General features: G+C 49.2%; 1 protein-coding gene and 1 pseudogene across 2 annotated transcripts in view; one reads left to right on the forward strand and one right to left on the reverse strand.

Moving 5' to 3' along the window:
* ANKDD1A (ankyrin repeat and death domain containing 1A) overlaps positions 1-18474 on the forward strand; it is a 30146-nt gene that overhangs the window by 5663 nt on the left and 6009 nt on the right. For both annotated transcript variants that reach the window (XM_036304577.1, XM_036304584.1), the window contains exons 4-11: positions 960-1058; positions 4667-4771; positions 5440-5538; positions 9227-9325; positions 9871-9969; positions 11855-11953; positions 16100-16198; positions 17475-17573. In XM_036304577.1, the coding sequence (XP_036160470.1) occupies positions 960-1058; positions 4667-4771; positions 5440-5538; positions 9227-9325; positions 9871-9969; positions 11855-11953; positions 16100-16198; positions 17475-17573 (798 nt within the window). The remainder of the gene's footprint in view (positions 1-959; positions 1059-4666; positions 4772-5439; positions 5539-9226; positions 9326-9870; positions 9970-11854; positions 11954-16099; positions 16199-17474; positions 17574-18474) is intronic.
* LOC118676191 lies at positions 13490-15810 on the reverse strand (annotated as a pseudogene).

Consider the following 18474-nt stretch of genomic DNA (forward strand, 5'->3'; position numbering starts at 1 on the left):
TGGGGAAGCTCACTCTGGATCTATGAACACTGTTGTTGCCAAGGTTACCGCTGCTATGCAGATGCGCAGGTGCAGATGGGCGGGGAGTCTAAGTCTTTAGGGGCTTTGACACTGCAGGGGTTCCCTTTATCGCTTGTCCAGTCATAGAGATCTCTCCATTTTCAAGGGCCTTTCAGTGGTCAGAGAGCCTTTTCAGTTCCTCCTGCTATCATGTGGGCAAGGAGAGATCTGGGCTGTAAAACAGATAACTGAGTGGATTAGTAAAGTCACCAGAAGGCAGGTCTCTCTTGCTGTGCCACAAGGCCCTGTCCTGTCTAATCCTTTAACCAACAAGTTGCACAAAGACTAGCAAATTGGCAAGCAGCACATTGCTGAGCACTGAAATTAGCAGGATCTACAAAATTAGCTCTACAGGCTTGTGGAAGGGGCTGCATCTGACAATGGCATTTGACAGGGATACATTTAAGAGTCTAAATTTAAATATTGCCCTGGCTGGTGTGGCTCGGTTGAGCATTCGACCCATGTAACGGGAGGTCACCGGTTCATGCCCAGGTTCTGGACTCGATCCCCAGTAGGGGGCATTCAAGAGGCAGTTGATTGATGTTTCTATCTCTCCCTCTCCCTTCCTCTCTCTAAAAATCAATAAAAAACATGTTTTTAAAAAACTGTATTCGGAAAGAATACATTCTGAGTTTGGCTCCCTCCAAATTTTTTGCGTTAAAATGGTCTCTCTTTATGAAATGATGGTGACAGTAGATGGCAGCTGTTTTATTCAGCAACCTCCCCTACCCTGAAAGTTTGCAATAGTATATCAGCCTCTATTTTTAAAAATGTCCTGGACTTTAAATTCCTAAAGCTGGGCGCTCCTTGGCCTGGGTGGCACTTACGGTTGTGTGACTTTGCAAAGCAGCCATACCTCCTCACATTCTCCTTCCCTCCTCCCGTGTCCTCTCCCCTAGTTTGGGATGAATGCACTTCTCCTGTCTGCCTGGTTTGGCCACTTACAGATTCTTCAGATCCTGGTCAACTCAGGGGCCAAGATCCACTGTGAGAACAAGGTAAGGCCTCAACTGGCAGCCCACTGGACCCCACTGCCCCTGCCCCTTCTGTCCCCTCACCCAACTGCACAGGTGTGCCCCACCTCTGACACCTGCCCTATCGCTGCTCCCTTTGGTCCCACATACATGCCTCTGCCTGCCCCAGTTTGCCTCCTGAAAACCCAGCTGAGCTCAACCCTGTGAAACTGGGACCGTCTCTGCTCCCACTGGCACTTGGAGAAGGGCCAGAGGTGCCTCTTCCATCAACATTGAACCCCTCTTTCTTCTGATCCCCTCATCCTTTACCACTCTAGATGCTATGACAGTCCCCAGTTGCCTGACCAGCCTCTTCATTCACAGAAGTGGAATACAAGTGACACCCTCAGAGGGTGGTCGGAAGATTAAATGAGAGGGAGGGGGGACCCTGCCTCCCTTGTGCTCAGGGAGGCGGGGTAGGAGGAAGCACTGGTTACCAAACTCTGGGATCTTTGGGCAAGTTACTCTACCCCCTGAATCTCAGTTTTCCCCTTTGGAAGTGGGGATGCTGGTACCCACCTCCGAGCTGTGGGAGAAGCACGTGCAGTGCTGTGCATATATTACCTGGGGCAGTGTCAGGGAGCCCAGCAGTCCCTCGCTGTCACTGGTGTGCGCTGTGGTTTGAAGCGGGAGGGCCCAGCCAGGTGGAGTGCCTGGAACCCCTGCACAGTGGTTCTAAAGGAAATGGAAACATCTTGGCCACATGCTGTCAGCCAGGGCTTCTCAACTTCAGGGGCCCAGGGATCTGGATGGAAAAAGAACATTTTATTTCACTTCTGTCAAACGTCTGCTTGAGATTTTAACATTTCTTTCAGTGATGGGTGAATGCAGGGGTGGAAGTGGCATGGTCTCTTGAGGCCAAGGCTGGAAAGTCACATGATAGTGTGTCCACCACATTCTATTGCTCAAAGCCCGTCACAGGGCCAGCTTAGGTTGGGGGGATGGAGAGAGCTGGCTTCCCCCTGAAAAGAGCAGTACAGCCCCCCCACTTAGGGTGTTGCCAAGGGTGGAGGGGGTTGGGAAGAGGTGTAGCAGCCATCTTTGCAAACAGCCCACCAGTCTTACTTTCAATCCCTTGTTCAAGGTCTTTCCCAAAGGTACTCATCTCACTGTTAGTTGAGCTGTGGCCTGGGTCAGAGGCCACCATTACCCCTGTCTGCTCGGCCCAAAGCTTACCTTACCAGTCATTGGTGACATTTCAGGTTTTACTAAACTACAGACTGCATTCAAATTTCATCAGTTTTTTTTTTAAACTTAATATTCTACAGTGCACTTAGTCATCTTGTCTCCCTAGTCTCCTTTATCTTGTGACAGTTTCTCAATCTTTTCTTGTTTTTCACAACTTTGACACTTTTGAAGAGCACTGATCAAGTATTTCGTAGAAAGTCCTTCATTTTGGCTTGTCTGATGATTAGATTGGGGTGACAGAATTTTGGGAAGGAGACCACAGAGATCAAGTTCCTTTCTCACCTCCTGCTATCAGGGGGCATATGACACCACCATGATTTGTCACTGGCAATGTTACGTTGATCCAATTCTGCCACCAGTTCCTATGTGTGTGGTTCTTCCATGCTACCAAGTAATTAACTCAATTCTCCACAGACACTGACCAGGGGTCCCACCAAATTAACTCAATTCTGACACTTTCTACCAGGAGACAGCATCATATCCACAGGCTGAGCCTGCCTCACTTCAGAGGCCAATCCCAAGTCCAGCCTGTTATTTTGGCTCCCCACGAACCCCTCCCCGGGTTTGAATAATTTGCTAGAGCAGCTCTCAGAACTCAGGAAACTCATTTACTTACTAGATTACTGGTTTATTATAAGGGATATTAAAGGATATGAATCACTAGCCAGATGAAGAGATACATAATGTTAACCTAAGAAACATTCAAACCTGTGAAGAATTTTTGTGAGTTTATTTGAGCCAAACTGTGACAATTGCCAGGAAGCAGAATCTCAATGGATTGAGATAATGCTGCCGAGAATGGTAGTTTTGCACTTTGTTTTATACACTACAATCAAAAGAGGAGATGTAAGTGGGTTACATGAAATCCATTGGTGATAGATTAGGGAGGTGGGAGAAAGCAAAGCTGGGAAACCTCTGGGATTGGATAAAAAGTAAAATGATAGACACATGCTTCTTTTACAAGGGGGCACAGGCTAGTTAGCAGTCAACAATTAGCAGGAGAACAATAACAGTGAGGGACTCTGGTCTCCTCCTGGTGCATAGGCTGTGTCCTCAGGGGTCTGGAAACAGGGAAGTTACCCTGACATTCCATGTTATCGTAGATGCAAAAAGACAATAGGCTCAGTGAAGGTCAAAGTTGATCTTTGTCAGGGAAGATACAGGCCTAGGACATGACTACCCATCATAAACGACTTTTTATTTTAAAAAGTTTTCATTTCAGACCATCCTTTGTGGTTACTTTAGGTCTCTGAGTTTGCAAGGTCACCATGCAGGCCTTCCCTGAGCTTGTCAGGTGTGCATGTGCCCCCTTTTCATCCATAACAGGGTCAGGTCCCTAACAAAGGAGCGTCTTGTCCTCGTGGAGTGTGGGGCCCAGCACCTGGATGCGTTGTGGTTCACCAACTGGAAGCTCTCCGAACCCCCTCCTTTTGGGTCTTTGTGGAGCTTCATTACGTAGACATGAGTGAGGCAATCCTTGGCCATTGTTGCTTGACTCAACCTTTGGTCCTCTCCATCCCTGCATGTCAGGGACAAAGTTTCAACCTTCTAATCAAGGTTGGTTCCCCAGGCAACCAGGCCCCAACCTGACGTTACCTAGGGGTTTTTGCAGTTACCTCATTAACATAATAAAAGACACCTTTAACGCTTTCACCATTTAGGAAATTTCAGAGGTTTTAGGAGCTCTGTTCAAGGAAGAGGGATAAAGAGCAAATATATATTTCTAATTATAAACCACAATATCACTCTTCATCAGTTAGTTAAAGTAGAGACGGCCAGGTTTCTCCACTGTAATGTTAGCCTTTTCCCCTTTCCATAGTCTATTGTTGGAAACTCTTTGTGGTTTTAATTTGCATTTCAATAACAACTAATGATGTCAGATATCTTTTTATATGCTTATTTGCCTTCCCTGTGCTTTGATGTCCAAATTATTTTATAATTGTGTTGTTTAATTTCTCATTGATGAGTTTTTAGAGTTCTTTATAAATTTTGGATGCATTTAAAAATAAATTATAGACATTAGTGTACTTCCTTTAAATACTTCAGCATACGTATCATTAACTAGGGTTCAATTTCCTTACATACAAGGAAATACACAAATCTTAAATGTATACTCTCTGAGATTTGACAAATGCTGCTCCTGTATAACCCAAACCACTGTCAAGAGGTGAGACATTGTTCTATTGATTTTTATGACCCGTTGGTGGTTGCAATCTATTTGAAAAGCAGTGCTTTAAACACTCTCGCTGTAATGGGAGGCCAGGGTAGAGGCTCTGGGCTGTCAACACAGCATTTGCAAACCTCCCTCACTGATGTTACTTGTGGGGCCAGGAGACCTCCTTCCTCACAGTGTGTGAGGAGGGTCTCCGTTCCAGACTGCAGGGACCACCCTGGGCTTGTTTCAGGACGGCCTAACCTTACTGCACTGCGCAGCCCAGAAAGGCCACGTGCCGGTGCTGGCGTTCATCATGGAAGACCTGGAGGACGTGGCCCTGGACCATGCTGACAAGGTGAGGGTGGCATCCAGCCTGTCCTTCCCATTGGGCCCGGGGCTCCTAGGGCCACTCTTGCCCGTTCCTCAGGTGTGTCCTTTGAGCTGTGGCTGGTGCAGACTGGACCCCACCTCAGGGAGCTGCGGGTCTAGAAGGGACATTAGGGCACAAATGAGCAAGACACAGCAGAAATGTGGTTAGTTCCATCAGAGAGGCTCTGATAAGGACTAGACGTGTTAGAGAGGGAAGCCACTGCTTCCTGCTTCCTGGAGGAGGTGGCATTTGGTAGATGAACTGAATTCTGTCAATAAGATTGGAAAGCAGGGGGCCGTTCCAAACGGAGGAGAGAGCACCCTAGAGAGTTAAAGGTGGAAAAGGGCCCTTTGTGTGTGAGATCAGGCTGGTCAGAATATTGGGAGTGAGGGCCAGAGGGCTGGGGTCCCTCATGAAGAGCTCCACCCCCAGCCTCAGGACTCTGTCCCTTACTCAGTAGGCAGCCGGGAGCCACAGGAGGGTGTCAGTGGGGGAGGGACCCGCTAGTGGGGTCTTGTTGGGAAGTTGGGTGTGTGGGGCCAGGAGAGGGGACCGTGTCTGGGTCAGGAGAAGCCACGGCAAGCCCGACGTGGTTGGGGAAATAGAGGCCGGGGGACAGAGCGTAAAAGTTCACTCTCTTCTCCGCCCGTCAGCTGGGAAGGACAGCATTTCATCTGGCGGCCGCACACGGACAGCTGGAGGCTCTGGACTTCCTGGTGGGCTCTGGCTGTGACCACAGTGTCAAAGACAAGGTACTGTGACCGCAGGTCCCAGGTGCTGGGCTCCAGAGGGGTGGGCGCTGGCAGCTCATCTGGGCCTGCTTCTGCCTCTAACCTGCTGGAGGGGCAGGAGCCCAAAGACCAGAGTGTGTCCGATGTCCATCCAGCAGGCGTTTCTTGGGCACACTCTCTGGGCCAACTCTGTGCTACAGGTGAGGGGCACAGAGATGCCCGAGACAGTTTCTTACTCAAGGAACTCGGTGCCACAGTCCTAGTAAAGAGCTACGATCTAATACGGGGAGTCAGGCTGGCAAATCGGATTGGTGGGTATGAGCGGACTGTGATTCCATTGGGAACATCTGTTGTTGGGGGTGTGGGAAGAGTTAGGGGGATGGTAGCCACCCTCCTGTGGTCATTTGCTTTCTTTGTGGTTTAGTAAGCTACAGTGATTATGGCAAAAGGAGGGTGAGAGCACTGAGGAGGGAGCACTTCACGAATCTGAGGAGTGAGGGATGGGGACTGGAAGGACCACCCTGCAAATGACTCGTATCAATGGATCATTGCAAATCATTAGGCCAGTGGTTCTCAACCTTCCTAAGGCCGCGACCCTTAAATACAGTTCCTCATGTTGTGGTGACCCCCAATTTCATTGTTACAAATTGAACATGATTAAAGCATAGTGATTAATCACAAAAACAATATGTAATTATATATGTGTTTTCCGATGGTCTTAGGCGACCCCTGTGAAAGGGTCATTTGACCCCCAAAGGGGTCGCGACCCACAGGTTGAGAACCGCTGCATTAGGCAAATATGTTGCAGCAGATTCTAAACAATGCTTCTAACAAAGAGATGAACTCCGTTTTTAATCCTCTGATTAACGTGCTTGGCCAGATAGGAGTCCTGTTCCTATGCTAGGGGACAGAGAGCTCACAGACAAATATATCGCAGGGTGTTAGAGCTGGAAGGCATCTTCATCGGGGGCCAGTTCAACCTTCTCACTGCACAGATGTGGAAACTGAGAGCCAGGGAGGGGACTGCTTTGGCCTGGGTCACACAGCGAGGCCTCGGCCAAGCTGGGTTTGGAGCCGGCATCCTGATGCCTAGCTCTGTGCTTCCTCCTCTCCCTGGGCTGCGCCCTGGGGCACTGAGCCCTCAGGTCTGCACTGCATTCATCTGCCTGCATTCATCCTTGGGGATGAAAAGGCTGAGTGGGGTCCTGAGACTCCAATTAGGGTGCTTTCCTTCATTTTGGAAACATGGCTGGAAATGGCTGTGTTCTGTGCCCGGCACTGAGCCGGGAAGCAGGGTTACAGAGAGGGCGAAAGGACAGCCCCTGCCAGGACACATTACTCAGGAGGCAAGAAGATTGCACTCAGGGCCCAGGAGAGCAAGAGCACCAAAACCAGAGGACGAGAAAAGCCCAGCTTTTTTAAAAAAATATATGTATTTTTGTTGATTTCAGAGAGGAATGGAGAGGGAGAGAGAGATAGAAACATCAATGATGAGACAGAATCATTGATTGGCTGCCTCCTACACGCTCCTACTAGGGATCAGCCCGCAACCCAGGACATATGCCCTGACCAAAAATAGAACCGAGACCTCCTGGTTCATAGGTCAATACTCAACCACTGAGCTATGCCGGCCCAACTAGCCCAGCTTTGATGAACTTGCTCAGAAGCCTGCTATCAGAAATTCTAGAAAGAAGCATTTAAAACTACACACCCCTGTGAAGTTCTGAATGCTCAGATGAGGAATATTTTCATTTTGTATTTCATCTGGGGAGGGCAGCAGAGAGAGCTTTTCAAGGCTCTGGGCTACTGAAGGTCTGACTCCTGCTACCCCACCTGTCAGACAACGCAATGACATAACGGTGACAACACACGTTATGCCACAGGTGCTGTGATGGTAGAGAGGCTTTGAGCATCCAGAGGAAGTGATGAATACCACTGGGTACATTGAGGAGATGCTGATAGGGCCTCACAGAGGTGGAGAGGTTGGGCATCCCCACTGCAGAGGGCAGAGGTCACTGGACCCCAGGCCATGCCCTCTACCGCCTGCCTCTGAGCCCCCTTCCTGCTCAGGCAGAATTCAAGTGCCCTTTTAGGGGTCCCTGCCACCTGCGGCTTCAAAGGGCAGGATGTGGATATTTATAGAAGGAAGAAGAAAGCCCTGCCCTGCTAGCTGGGGGCACATGTCAGTGCGTTTGCATTTCTTTGATCACGGAGACTTCACGCTATGGCCACATTCCCAGCCTGATCCTTGTTGCTGCAGAGAGCTGACTAGGCCGCTAAATGCACATTTGCAGAGAAGTGGGGGAGAAGCAGAACAAAGCTGTTGGGATTTTTAAAACTTGTTTTTTGTTTATTAATATGATATAACTGTCATCATAAAAGAAATGCAAATGTTTCACCTTTGATCTCATAAGATAGTTATAGCTGTTTTATGTACATGTGGATCTACGATGGGAGAACGGGGCATGGTTTTAACTCTTTTAAGTACTGCTTTGGCTTTGGCATATGTTCACATCCTCCTCGGGCCCTTTAAAGATCTGTGCTAAATGGGAATGTCCACCCCTCATGAAGGCAGTGAGACAGGCCAGCACAAGGAAAGAGCCTGAGTGAGGAGGCCCCTATGACTGGTTCGGCGAGAGGTGACCCAGGGGCCTTTGGGGTGTGAGGAATGGCCAAGGCTGCATCTTCCCTTCTGGACGCTTCTGTGGTCCCTCAGGGGACCTTGCCCTGGTCTTCCATCTGTGGTTCCTCTTTAGGGACATACTTATCTCTGGCCGCTTCCGGCTGTCCTCCTCTTTGCTGGGGCCCTGCACCCTCCTTCCAGCTGTCCCCCAAGCAGGGACTTCTAATACAAAGAACATGTGCCTTCTGGCCCGCCGCATGAAGCCTCTGGTTCCGCCACAGTCACCATTGGGCTTCTCACATGTGAGGCGACGGCCAGGCCTCTGGCTCTCAAGTGCCAGGAGGCCAATGGGAAGCTCCCATCACATTATTTACTCATTGGACAAATGTCTATTGAGAGTCTGCCGTGTGCCCGGGTCCTATGCTAGTCGCTCGGGGGAACCAGAGAACAAAATGGACAGAACTCCCCACCTTGTGGTGCTGATGCTCTGCCAATAGAGTCAGACAATAAGCCACGAGCATGGGAGACAAGGAAATCCTACAGGTCTGAGGAGGCCGGCGGTGCTATGGAGAAGAAGGAAGTGTCGAGCAGGACGAGGGGATCGGGAGGACAGGGGTGGGGTCCCAGTTTTAAATGTGTGGTCAGGGTGGGCCACAGTATTCCATGAGAAGCTAATAATGTCTTGGGAAAGGGCAAGGCGCAGTGACTGGGGTCCTGGCCTTGAGCAGAAGGAGGGTGGGTGGTCTGCAGTCCCCAGGGAGGAGCCAGTTTTAGACAGGAGCATGGAAAGTAGGGATTTTTTTTTTTTTTTTTTTAAGTATGTGTCTGCCTTGAATTGTCCAAAAAAGAGAGACCAGGACTCGGCCCTTGGAAGTACCCTGGTTATAGTCTTTGGCACAGTTCTCAGGAGCAGGATGGCTTTGGCCCGGCATTCAGGGCTGCAGCGTGTCATGGACTTGCTCTGTGACTCTGGAGATGTCACCTTCCCTCTCTGGACCTCAGTTTCCATGTCTATAAAACAAGGGGTGGCTCTCGCAGGCCCTCAGAGCCTGGAAGGTGTGTGATTCTACCAGCCCCTTCTTGCAGGAGGGGAACACGGCTCTGCACCTGGCCGCCGGCCGGGGCCACCTGGCTGTGTTGCAGCAACTCGTGGACATCGGGCTGGACTTGGAGGAGAGGAATGCGGTGAGTTGCTGCAGAAATGGCTGACACTCACTCTCTGCCTTCAAGGAACCCACAGCCCGTGGTTTTCCCCGATAGAGGCCCTAAAGCTGGCAGCTGAGGGTATGTTCTTGACCCAACAGCCCGCCAGGAAAAGCTAAGCCGGGGCACAAAACTCCAGGCTTAGTGGGGCACCAGGCAGGAGGGGTTACGAGGAAGTCATGCACAGGGTGTGTGCTCACATAAGGGAGGAGTCTCGTGACCAGGATGGGCAGGGGCGGCTTCCTGGAAGAGGAGGGAATGGACAGGGAGCGGGGTGAGGCTGCTTGGAGGGCAGGAGAGCCTGAGCAGAGGGGTGGCGGAGGGGGTGAATGGACCACCTGTCCCTCAGGGTGAGACAATCAGGGGCGGGGATTAGGGAACCGCAGGTAATGGGGCCATTGTCCTAGGAGCAGGGCAGTGGAGAGCTCTGAGCCCGGGAGCCTGGCAGGAGGGTGTCCTCTGGTCTCAGGTCCTGGCCTCAGCCTCCTGCCCTCCCCATACCTCTCCCCTTCTCCCGTGTGTTTCAGGAAGGTCTGACCGCCCTGCACGCCGCTGCTGAAGGGATCCACCCCGACTGTGTGCAGCTCCTCCTGGAGGCCGGGAGCAGCGTGAATGCCCTCACTCAGGTAGCCAGGCCTCTCCATTACTGACAGCAGACTTTTAAATAGCTCTATTCCTTATCTTACACATAACCAAGTAATTATTTTGTTGGAGTGCATGTCTGAGGCTTTTTGTTAATCCTCACCCAAGGATATTTTTTCCATTTTTATTTATTTAAAATATTTTTATTGATTTCAGAGAGGAAAGGAGAGGGAGAGAGAGATAGAAACATCCATGATGAGGGAGAATCATTGATCGGCTTCCTATTGCATGTCCAACACTGGGAATCGAGCCCACAACTCGGGCACGTACCCTGACTGGGAATCAAACTGTGACCTCTGGTTCCTAAGTCAACACTCAACCACTGAACCATGCCGGCTGGGCCCACTGATGTTTAGAGAGAGTGGAAGAGAGGGGGAAAAAACATCAATATGAGAGAGACACATCAATTGGTTGCCTTGGCTTGAGGTTTCTGGGACGGCTGCCCTGGGCTGCTGAGCTGTAACCGTGTCAGCAGTAACAGCCACAATGATTCCAGAACATTGTGTGCCCGGAGGCTATGAGGCAGCAGGCCCAGGTGCTGGTCTTGGCTTCTCCACTGCTGAGCTGCTGTGATCTGAGCAAGTTACTTAACCTCTCTGAGCCTCTTTCCCCAACTATGAAATGGGGAGGCAACCAACCAATGTGTCTCTCTCACATAGATGTTTCTCTTTCTGTCCCTCCCCCTCCCTTCTACTCTCTCTGAAAATCAATGGGAAAAATATCCCAGGGTGAGGATTAGTAACAAAAAAGAAAATAAATAGCAAAATGGCAAATGTAAAAATACCCGTGTTAAACCACTCTAAATATGAATAATGTTTTATAAGCCACGAAACACTTAATGTACGGAGCTCCCTTAGAAGGGACCCACTGGCCTAGGGGATGGGGGAGGGGGGACACCAAGGCCCAGAGAGGGAAAGTGGCTGCCTCAGGGCTCCCAGCTGTGTCCTCAGGTGCTGCTCTTTGGTCAGCAAGGCCCTTTCCCTGTGCCCAGCACAGCGCTCAGTGCTGGGAGGGCTCTGTAGCAGGAAAAGCATAGGCATTTAGAGGCTGGGAGCTGATAATGGTCATGGTGAGGGTGGCGCTGCCCACTTCTCTGGGCCTTGTGCTCCAGCCTTGGCTTGAGGTTTCCGGCAGAGGCCACAGTCCATCTAGAAATTCTCACCCCTTGAGTGTTTTGCAGCAGGGTCTCCGGGGGTGGGGGGGGCAACCCACGTGATTGTATCTCCCCCTGGGAGGTGGGCTACTTCCCACCCACCCCGTGCACCCAGGCAGGACTTTGAGAGGGTGACCAGCTCGTCCTGGCTTGGCCCCATATTGGCAAACTGGGACATTTGCTTGGCCACCCACTGGGGCCTGCCTGGAGGTCTCTGTGTGAGAGCCTTGTTGGGCCGGGAGAGGGCTCTGATGAAGGAGCGCACTTAGAAAGCTGATGCGGGATGAAGTCCTCGCGCTGGCCCCGCCAGGTCCTGCTGGGACACCCTGAGACCAGAGCCCGCTGGGCAACGCGTGCCGGGTGGGGTGTGCCCTGTACTGGCAAATCTGATTCGTCCCCGTCTTTGAAAACCACCTCCTCAGAGTCTGTACGCTGCGTGTCTTTCCCGGCTAAGGGATGGTGCAGCCTTCGGCCTGTGTTCGGAGTTGTGACAGGAGGCCAGGACAGGCTGAGGTCATAGTGAGCTCGTTTTACTGTCACCAGGCCTGGGCGCGTCATTGATTTCTCCAGCCTCAGAGTTGAAAGGGGAGAATAATCCCGAAGGGGTAGAGGGGGGAGGGGTTATGAGAAAACATGGAATAGTGAATCCCTCAGTGCTGTGTGAACCCGCTGTGAAGGGTCCGTAGGGCATTGCATTGATTTCTGTTTTCCTCTAGAAAGAGCAGAGCTGCCTCCATTACGCAGCTCTCAGTGGCTCTGAGGACGTGGCCCGGGCCCTCATCCACTCAGGGGCCTGCACCAACGTGGCTGACCATGTAAGTGTGGGGGCCTGCACGGAAGGGGGCCCCCATGACCCCAGAGTCTTCCCTGACTCATTGATGGGGGTTAGGATGGGGGCCAACTGGCAGCGTGTAGGAGAGTCGGAGAGGGCTCAGTGGGACAGGACTCGAAACCAAGCTCGCATTCCTTCCAAGCGCAGTGTCTCCTCGCGTTTATCCACTGAGTCTTAGGAATGATCTCATTACAGATTTACCTCTCGGTTGTTCACACGTTTCCGGTTATGGTGTGGCACATGCAGTGTACCATAGGCAACAGTATGACCTTGTGGTTAAGGCTTGGACTTTGGTGTCAGACAACCTGGCTTTGAGGCCTGGCTCTGCCACTCAAACTGAATGGCCTTGGGCAAGCAGCTTTGACCTCCCCGGGCCTCGGTTTCCATATCGGTAAGTACTGTTATTATTCCCATTACACAAACGAGGAACTATCTATTGTTTAAATTAGAAAGAGGTCATTTCATATAGCTGAAATCAGTACTCCATTTAAAATTATTGCAGTACTATGGCTGGTGTGGCTCAGAGGTTGAGCACCAACCTATGAACCAGGAGTTCATGGTTCAATTCTGGTCAGGGCACAGGCCTGGGTTACAGGCTTCATCCTCCCTGGGGATGTGCAGAAGGCAGCCAATCAATGAACTCTCTCATCATTGATGTTTCTATCTCTTTCTCCCTCTCCCTGCCTCTCTGAAATACAGTGGGGCCTTGACTTACGAGTGTCCTGACTAACGAGTTTTTCAAGATACGAGAGCTGTCTCTCGGCCAATTTTTTGCTTTGAGTTGTGAGCTAAAATTTGGGTTACAAGCCAGCTTCAGATACCCCACCGCTAGTTGGCGCAGCGAACGTCACAGTGAACGCCACAACATCAGCCCAGCATCACGTGTCTCACTCGTTCACTTTTTGATTTGACATACGAGTCATTTGAGTTACGAGCTCCGTCACGGAACGAATTAAACTCGTAAGTCAAGGCCCCACTGTACATAAAAATATGTTTAAAAAATATAAAATTATTGTAAAAACAGTATAACACAATTCATTAGACTAGAGAGAAAAGGGGCATCCTGAATCCTGACACCCTAGTAAAGCAATAACTTTCCTCTATTCCCTTTCAGTTTCTCCTCATATTAGTAGCACCTCCAGAAAAAATCCAGGCTAAGGCAGACTTCTGCAAGGAGGGTGCTTATTCGTTTTTCCCCATCGAGACACCAGAATCGACTCCAGTCCAGTGGAGTCCCCCGAGCCCAGGTGCCCAGTGTTGCTGCAGAGTTTTCCTGGTAGACATTTTTTAGGTGTTGACCATGACAGGTGTGGTCCAGTATCCACATCACATTTAACAGATCCTCAACCGATGGACATTTAAGTTGGTGCTGATTTTGCAACTATAAAGAATGATTTCATGAACATCTTTATGGCATAACTTTTTATTGCTTTTGCATTATATATGAGTTCTCCAAGCAGGATTCCAGGTCAGGTAGTAAAAACATTTTTATGATTCTTTTTAAAAATCCCACAAAAAGGCTTATTAATGATAGCAACAGAACAAATTTCAAACCAAGCAGCAACCACTCCTTCAAACAAACAAACAAACAAACAAGTCCTCGTTTTCAGATGGTTACGGTGTGGATTCCATAATAGCATTTACAATATCATTACTATTGTTCTTCAGGGCGTGCATTGACTTTGCTCTCGACACATGTGCTTGTGACATGAACAATTCTATGTCTTAACTCCCACCCCGGTTTCATCAGCTTCTTCCTCTTCACTCTCCCCTAGACAGTTGGAGTCTGTGTTTTCTTGAATGTCTGAGAACTTTGAATTTCTCTGCTGCTAGCAGGACTTGCTGAGATAAATCCTCAATCTTGGCTTCCCCCAAAACTACGTAGGTATCTGAAGCTGGGCTCTTGTAGACCTCTGGTTTTGTGATGACAAAGAGGATAGTCTTAGATTTCTGGACAGTGACCCTTAGAACCTCTGTAACCTCTTGAAGGCCCAGTTTGGACCCAGCCTTTCACGTCTTCTTTTCACTCTGGCTCTGTTTTGCTTTACCGACTGGTTCTTCATCGATTTCAGCGGCTGCCGGTGGGCTTGTTGTGTGGTTTGCCTGTGTGGAATCTTGTTCCTCAAGCTCTGGCCCTGATTCATCACTGTCAGATTCTGTTCCACACCTTGCCTCAGCCTGGGGCGGCGGCAACTCCTGCTCTGTACCAAGATCTTATGATTTGGTGCAAGTTGTTAAATTGCTTTCCCAAAACGTCATACCACATAGCTTCCAGCCATTTATGAGTGACCTTTCACACATATTAGATATTCTTCTATTAATTTTATAGTTAAGTGATTCCTTGTTATTGTTTTAGATGACTATTGACTCTGAACCATTAGTCATTTTTCTAGTTTATAAGTTCTTTTGTTGTGAGTTATTTCTTTAGATCCTTTTATAATCCAATGTTACTTTGTTGCTCAAATGTTTCAGCTTTGACCATTGGGGAGCCCTTTCAGTTGGCTCCTATGTCCCTTGATATTGCCTCATCATTCTGAGTGTTTTTGGTTCTCTTAATAGACTTTATTTTTAGAGCAGTTTTAGGATTACAGCAAAATTGAGCAGAAGGTAGAGATTTCTCATATGCTCCCTGCCCCTACACATTCGTAGCCTTCCTTATTATCAACACCACCCACTGGAGAGCTACATTTATTACAATTACTTGAGTGTTTTTGTCTTCTATATGATTTTTAAAATTAATTTTAGTAGTGTTTTGGGTGGGGGAGGGGGGGTAATAATGATTTTAACCTGTCTAGAGGGAAAAAACCAGATTGCCTACAAATAATGATATCATTAATCTTTTTTAAAATATATTTTATTGATTTCAGAGAAGAAGGCAGAGGGAAAGAGAGATAGAAACATCAATGAGAATCATCGATGGCCCTGACCAGGAATTGAACCACGACTTCCTGGTTCATAGGTTGGCGCTCAACCACTGAGCCACACTGGCTGGGAAAATCTTTTCTAATATTTATAAACCGTTTTCCCCCTGTCCTAAACTAGTGATGGCAACAGTGGGCATTCTTGTTGCATGTGTGTGCGTTCTGTCTTATAATCTTTTTATACTCAATGTGTGAGGGTATATTTCCACAATCAGTATAGATCTATACTACCAATTTTACTGGCTTTGTACTATTGCACAGTATGTGTGTGACCTAGAGAAGGGGATACAGTGGCAGTATCTTCACTTTGTCATGCAGTCAGGGGTCCCAGGGGACCACAGGGAAGGGAGTCTCCTAGCCTTGAGCAAGCCCTTGGATAAGTGCTGGACTTGGAGTGAGATCTCTGTTCCAGTCACATCCAGCTCTCTCTTCCATTGATATCACACATGAATAGGTACCAGGCATCTACTGAGGTGCTAGGTTCAATGACACAAGGTATCTATTAGCTGTGTGTCCTTTGGCAAGTTGCATCCGTTCTCCGAACCTCAGTATTTCCATTTGTAAGATGAAAATACCAATAAAAGTACCATCCTTATATACTCTCTAGGACAGTGATGGCGAACCTTTTGAGCTCGGCGTGTCAGCATTTTGAAAAACCCTAACTTAACTCTGGTGCCGTGTCACATAGAGAAATTTTTTGATATTTGCAACCATAGTAAAACAAAGATTTATATTTTGATATTTATTTTATATATTTAAATGCCATTTAACAAAGAAAAATCAACCAAAAAAATGAGTTCGCGTGTCACCTCTGACACGCGTGTCATAGGTTCGCCATCACCGCTTTGGTCATGTGTGGGTTACATGGGATATGAGCGAACACTAAGGTGTTGTTGCCAGGAGGGTCCGTGGCAAACATCATTTGCCAGATGAAGAGAAGCAGAGAAGGAAAATGACTTGCCCAAAGCCACCATGTGAGGTCCTGGCATAGCAAAGTCTCCAACGTGGGTCTTCAGGTCCCCACCCACCTTGAGGTTCAGTGTTTGGACCCCAGGGATTCAGGCTATGGGAGTATAAATGCCTCAGGCCACCCATCAAACCCAGAAGCACTATCAATGCTCCTCCCTACTCTCATCCCCCAGCACCCACCTCCTGCTCGGCAGTCCTGGGAGGGACCCTTCAATTGATTTGTGTCTCCCTCACCCCAGCAGGGAGCCTCTCCAATGCATCTCGCTGTGAGGCACAACTTCCCCTCCCTGGTTCAGCTCCTCATCGATGCTGGCAGTGACCTGGACGCCACTGACAATGTAAGTAGCTACAGGATCCACTTGGTTCCCACAGAGCCTCTGGGCACCCTCCCAGGCTGGCTGGGCTCGGCTGCAGTCTACCAGATGGCCCAAAGCTATTAATCGTTTTATAGCTTGATTTGTTGACGGTAGTGGTAGCATCATTTTTATTAACCATTCCCCTATTATTTTGAATATTTTGGTTGTTTTCAAGTTTTCCTACATTCAACCTTTTCCTTTCATTGTGTCCCCCCCACTCCCGCGGCCCCCCCCCCCCCCCCCCCGGGAGAATCCTGGGGCAGGGTGACTGGGGCAGTCTTGTGTAATTACAAGAGGCCTCCACGTCCTGAAGTTGTGATCAGTCAGGAACCCTTTTAAACCCCTGTTCCCTCAATCCACCTCCTAACCATGAATTCCTCCGTGCCAGCGTGCGCGCGCACACACACACCACTAGGGGAAGAAAGCAATTTGGCAGGAGATAGCGTATACCATTAAAATTGTGACTATTTTTACATCTGAGAATTGAGCTTCAAGAAATATATTAAGAGCTCATGCACAAAGATATTCATTGCAGCATTATCAATCTTCAGTGTGAAAATGGGCCAAATACTTAATAATAGAGAAGTGATTCAATTATAGTATTGACATGGGCTATTGGGGAGCTATCAAAAATGGTGGGTGCCGTGGCTGGTGTGACTCAGTTGCTTGGAGCATTGTCCCATACACTGAAAGGCTGTGGGTTCGATTCCCAGTCAGGGCACCTACCTAAGTTGCGGGTTCATTTCCCGGTCAGGGCATATATAAGAGGCAGCTGATGAATGTTTCTCTCTCATCTCTCTCTTAACTCTCTCTCTCTCTCTCTTCCTCTCTCTAAAAATCAACAAACATATCCTTGGGTGAAGATTTTAAAAATGGGTGTTTATTAGAGTTGATAATATGTGTAAAGTGCTATGTTAGGTATAAAAATAGGTGCAAAATGTATGCATATTCAGGATGGTCTCAAATATGTAAAACCAACAAACTAAGAACATTCTGCATTTTAAAAAAAAGACTAGAGAAATATCATTACAGAGGTTGACTTAGGTGGGCTAGTGAGTAGTATTTTTTTTTTGTTTTTACCAACTTTTCTCTGGTATGATGCTTACGATTAAACCCAGCTTACTCTTCCTTGTAACTTCGTAGAGAAACTTTGTTAAGGCCCAATTGGGAGTGCACCCACCTTGGTCCTATCCTGGCTTTAAGCACAGGCCACCTCTACAAGCTCTTCCATTTCCCTGACCCTTGATTTCTCTTCCAGAGGCAGCAGACGCCCCTCCACCTTGCCGCGGAGCACGCCTGGCAGGACATAGCGGAGATGCTCCTGGTTGCGGGGGTTAACTTAAACCTGAGGGATAAGGTACCTCTGCTCACAACCAGCCTCCCATCAAGCTTTCATGGCTGCCTGCTTTCAGAGCGTCAGGGCCTCCCCTCCTTTACAGACCACTTCGAATGCAGCTTCCTCCAGGAAGCCTTCCTGCTCCATTTCCTTTCCCCGCCTCCTCTGAGGGCCCTCAGCACTCGGCCCTCCCCATTCCTGTTCTCTAGGCCTAGGATGTGGTTGCCCTCTGTTTCACGGCCTCATCAGACTCTGAGCACCTTGAGTCACTGGTGGGGAGGGGGAAGCTTTTCAGCACATCACGCCTGTGGGGTGACTACGTCCTCAGTGGCTGGAGGTCTGAGAGAGTGAAGACCTAGTATGAGGCTTGTGAGGGGAAGGTTATTTGCAAAAGGCCTTTGGGATGGGGGGGGGGGGGGGAAGGGTTGGGCAGGACCAAGCTCTGAGGCTGGGCCTGGGAGGGGCTCCCTGCTTTGAGCTGGGCCTTGGGGCAGCTGCCCAAACTCGGAGAGGAGCTTCCCATCCGTGGAGGTGGTTGAGGCCAGCCCTGATTGGGAGGCCTGGATCACAGGCCTGGGAGCATGTGGGGAAGTGGGCAAACTTGACTCAGGGAGCCCAAGCCCCTTCTCTGGGCTCTGGTTTCATCTGAGAAATGGCCAGCTATTTCCCAGGTGGTGCAGGAGTGTTATGCAGGCTGCATTTCATAAGCACTAAGGCTTCCTAAGTTCTAGAGAACACAGGAGGCGGTGGCTGGAATTATCGTTATTGCTTATTCTACCTGTGACTTTTCCACCTCCCTCCTCATGACCAGAAAGCCTTCCTACTCTCCAGTGTAGATGGCTGGAAGCCACTTCCTTTGGGCAGCCGGGTTTGTAATCCCGGCTAGAGATCACCTACACCCCTCTGTAGACACTCCCGCTGC

This window comes from Myotis myotis, unplaced genomic scaffold (genome assembly GCF_014108235.1).
Source record: "Myotis myotis isolate mMyoMyo1 unplaced genomic scaffold, mMyoMyo1.p scaffold_m19_p_1, whole genome shotgun sequence".
Taxonomy (NCBI): Eukaryota; Metazoa; Chordata; class Mammalia; order Chiroptera; family Vespertilionidae; genus Myotis; species Myotis myotis.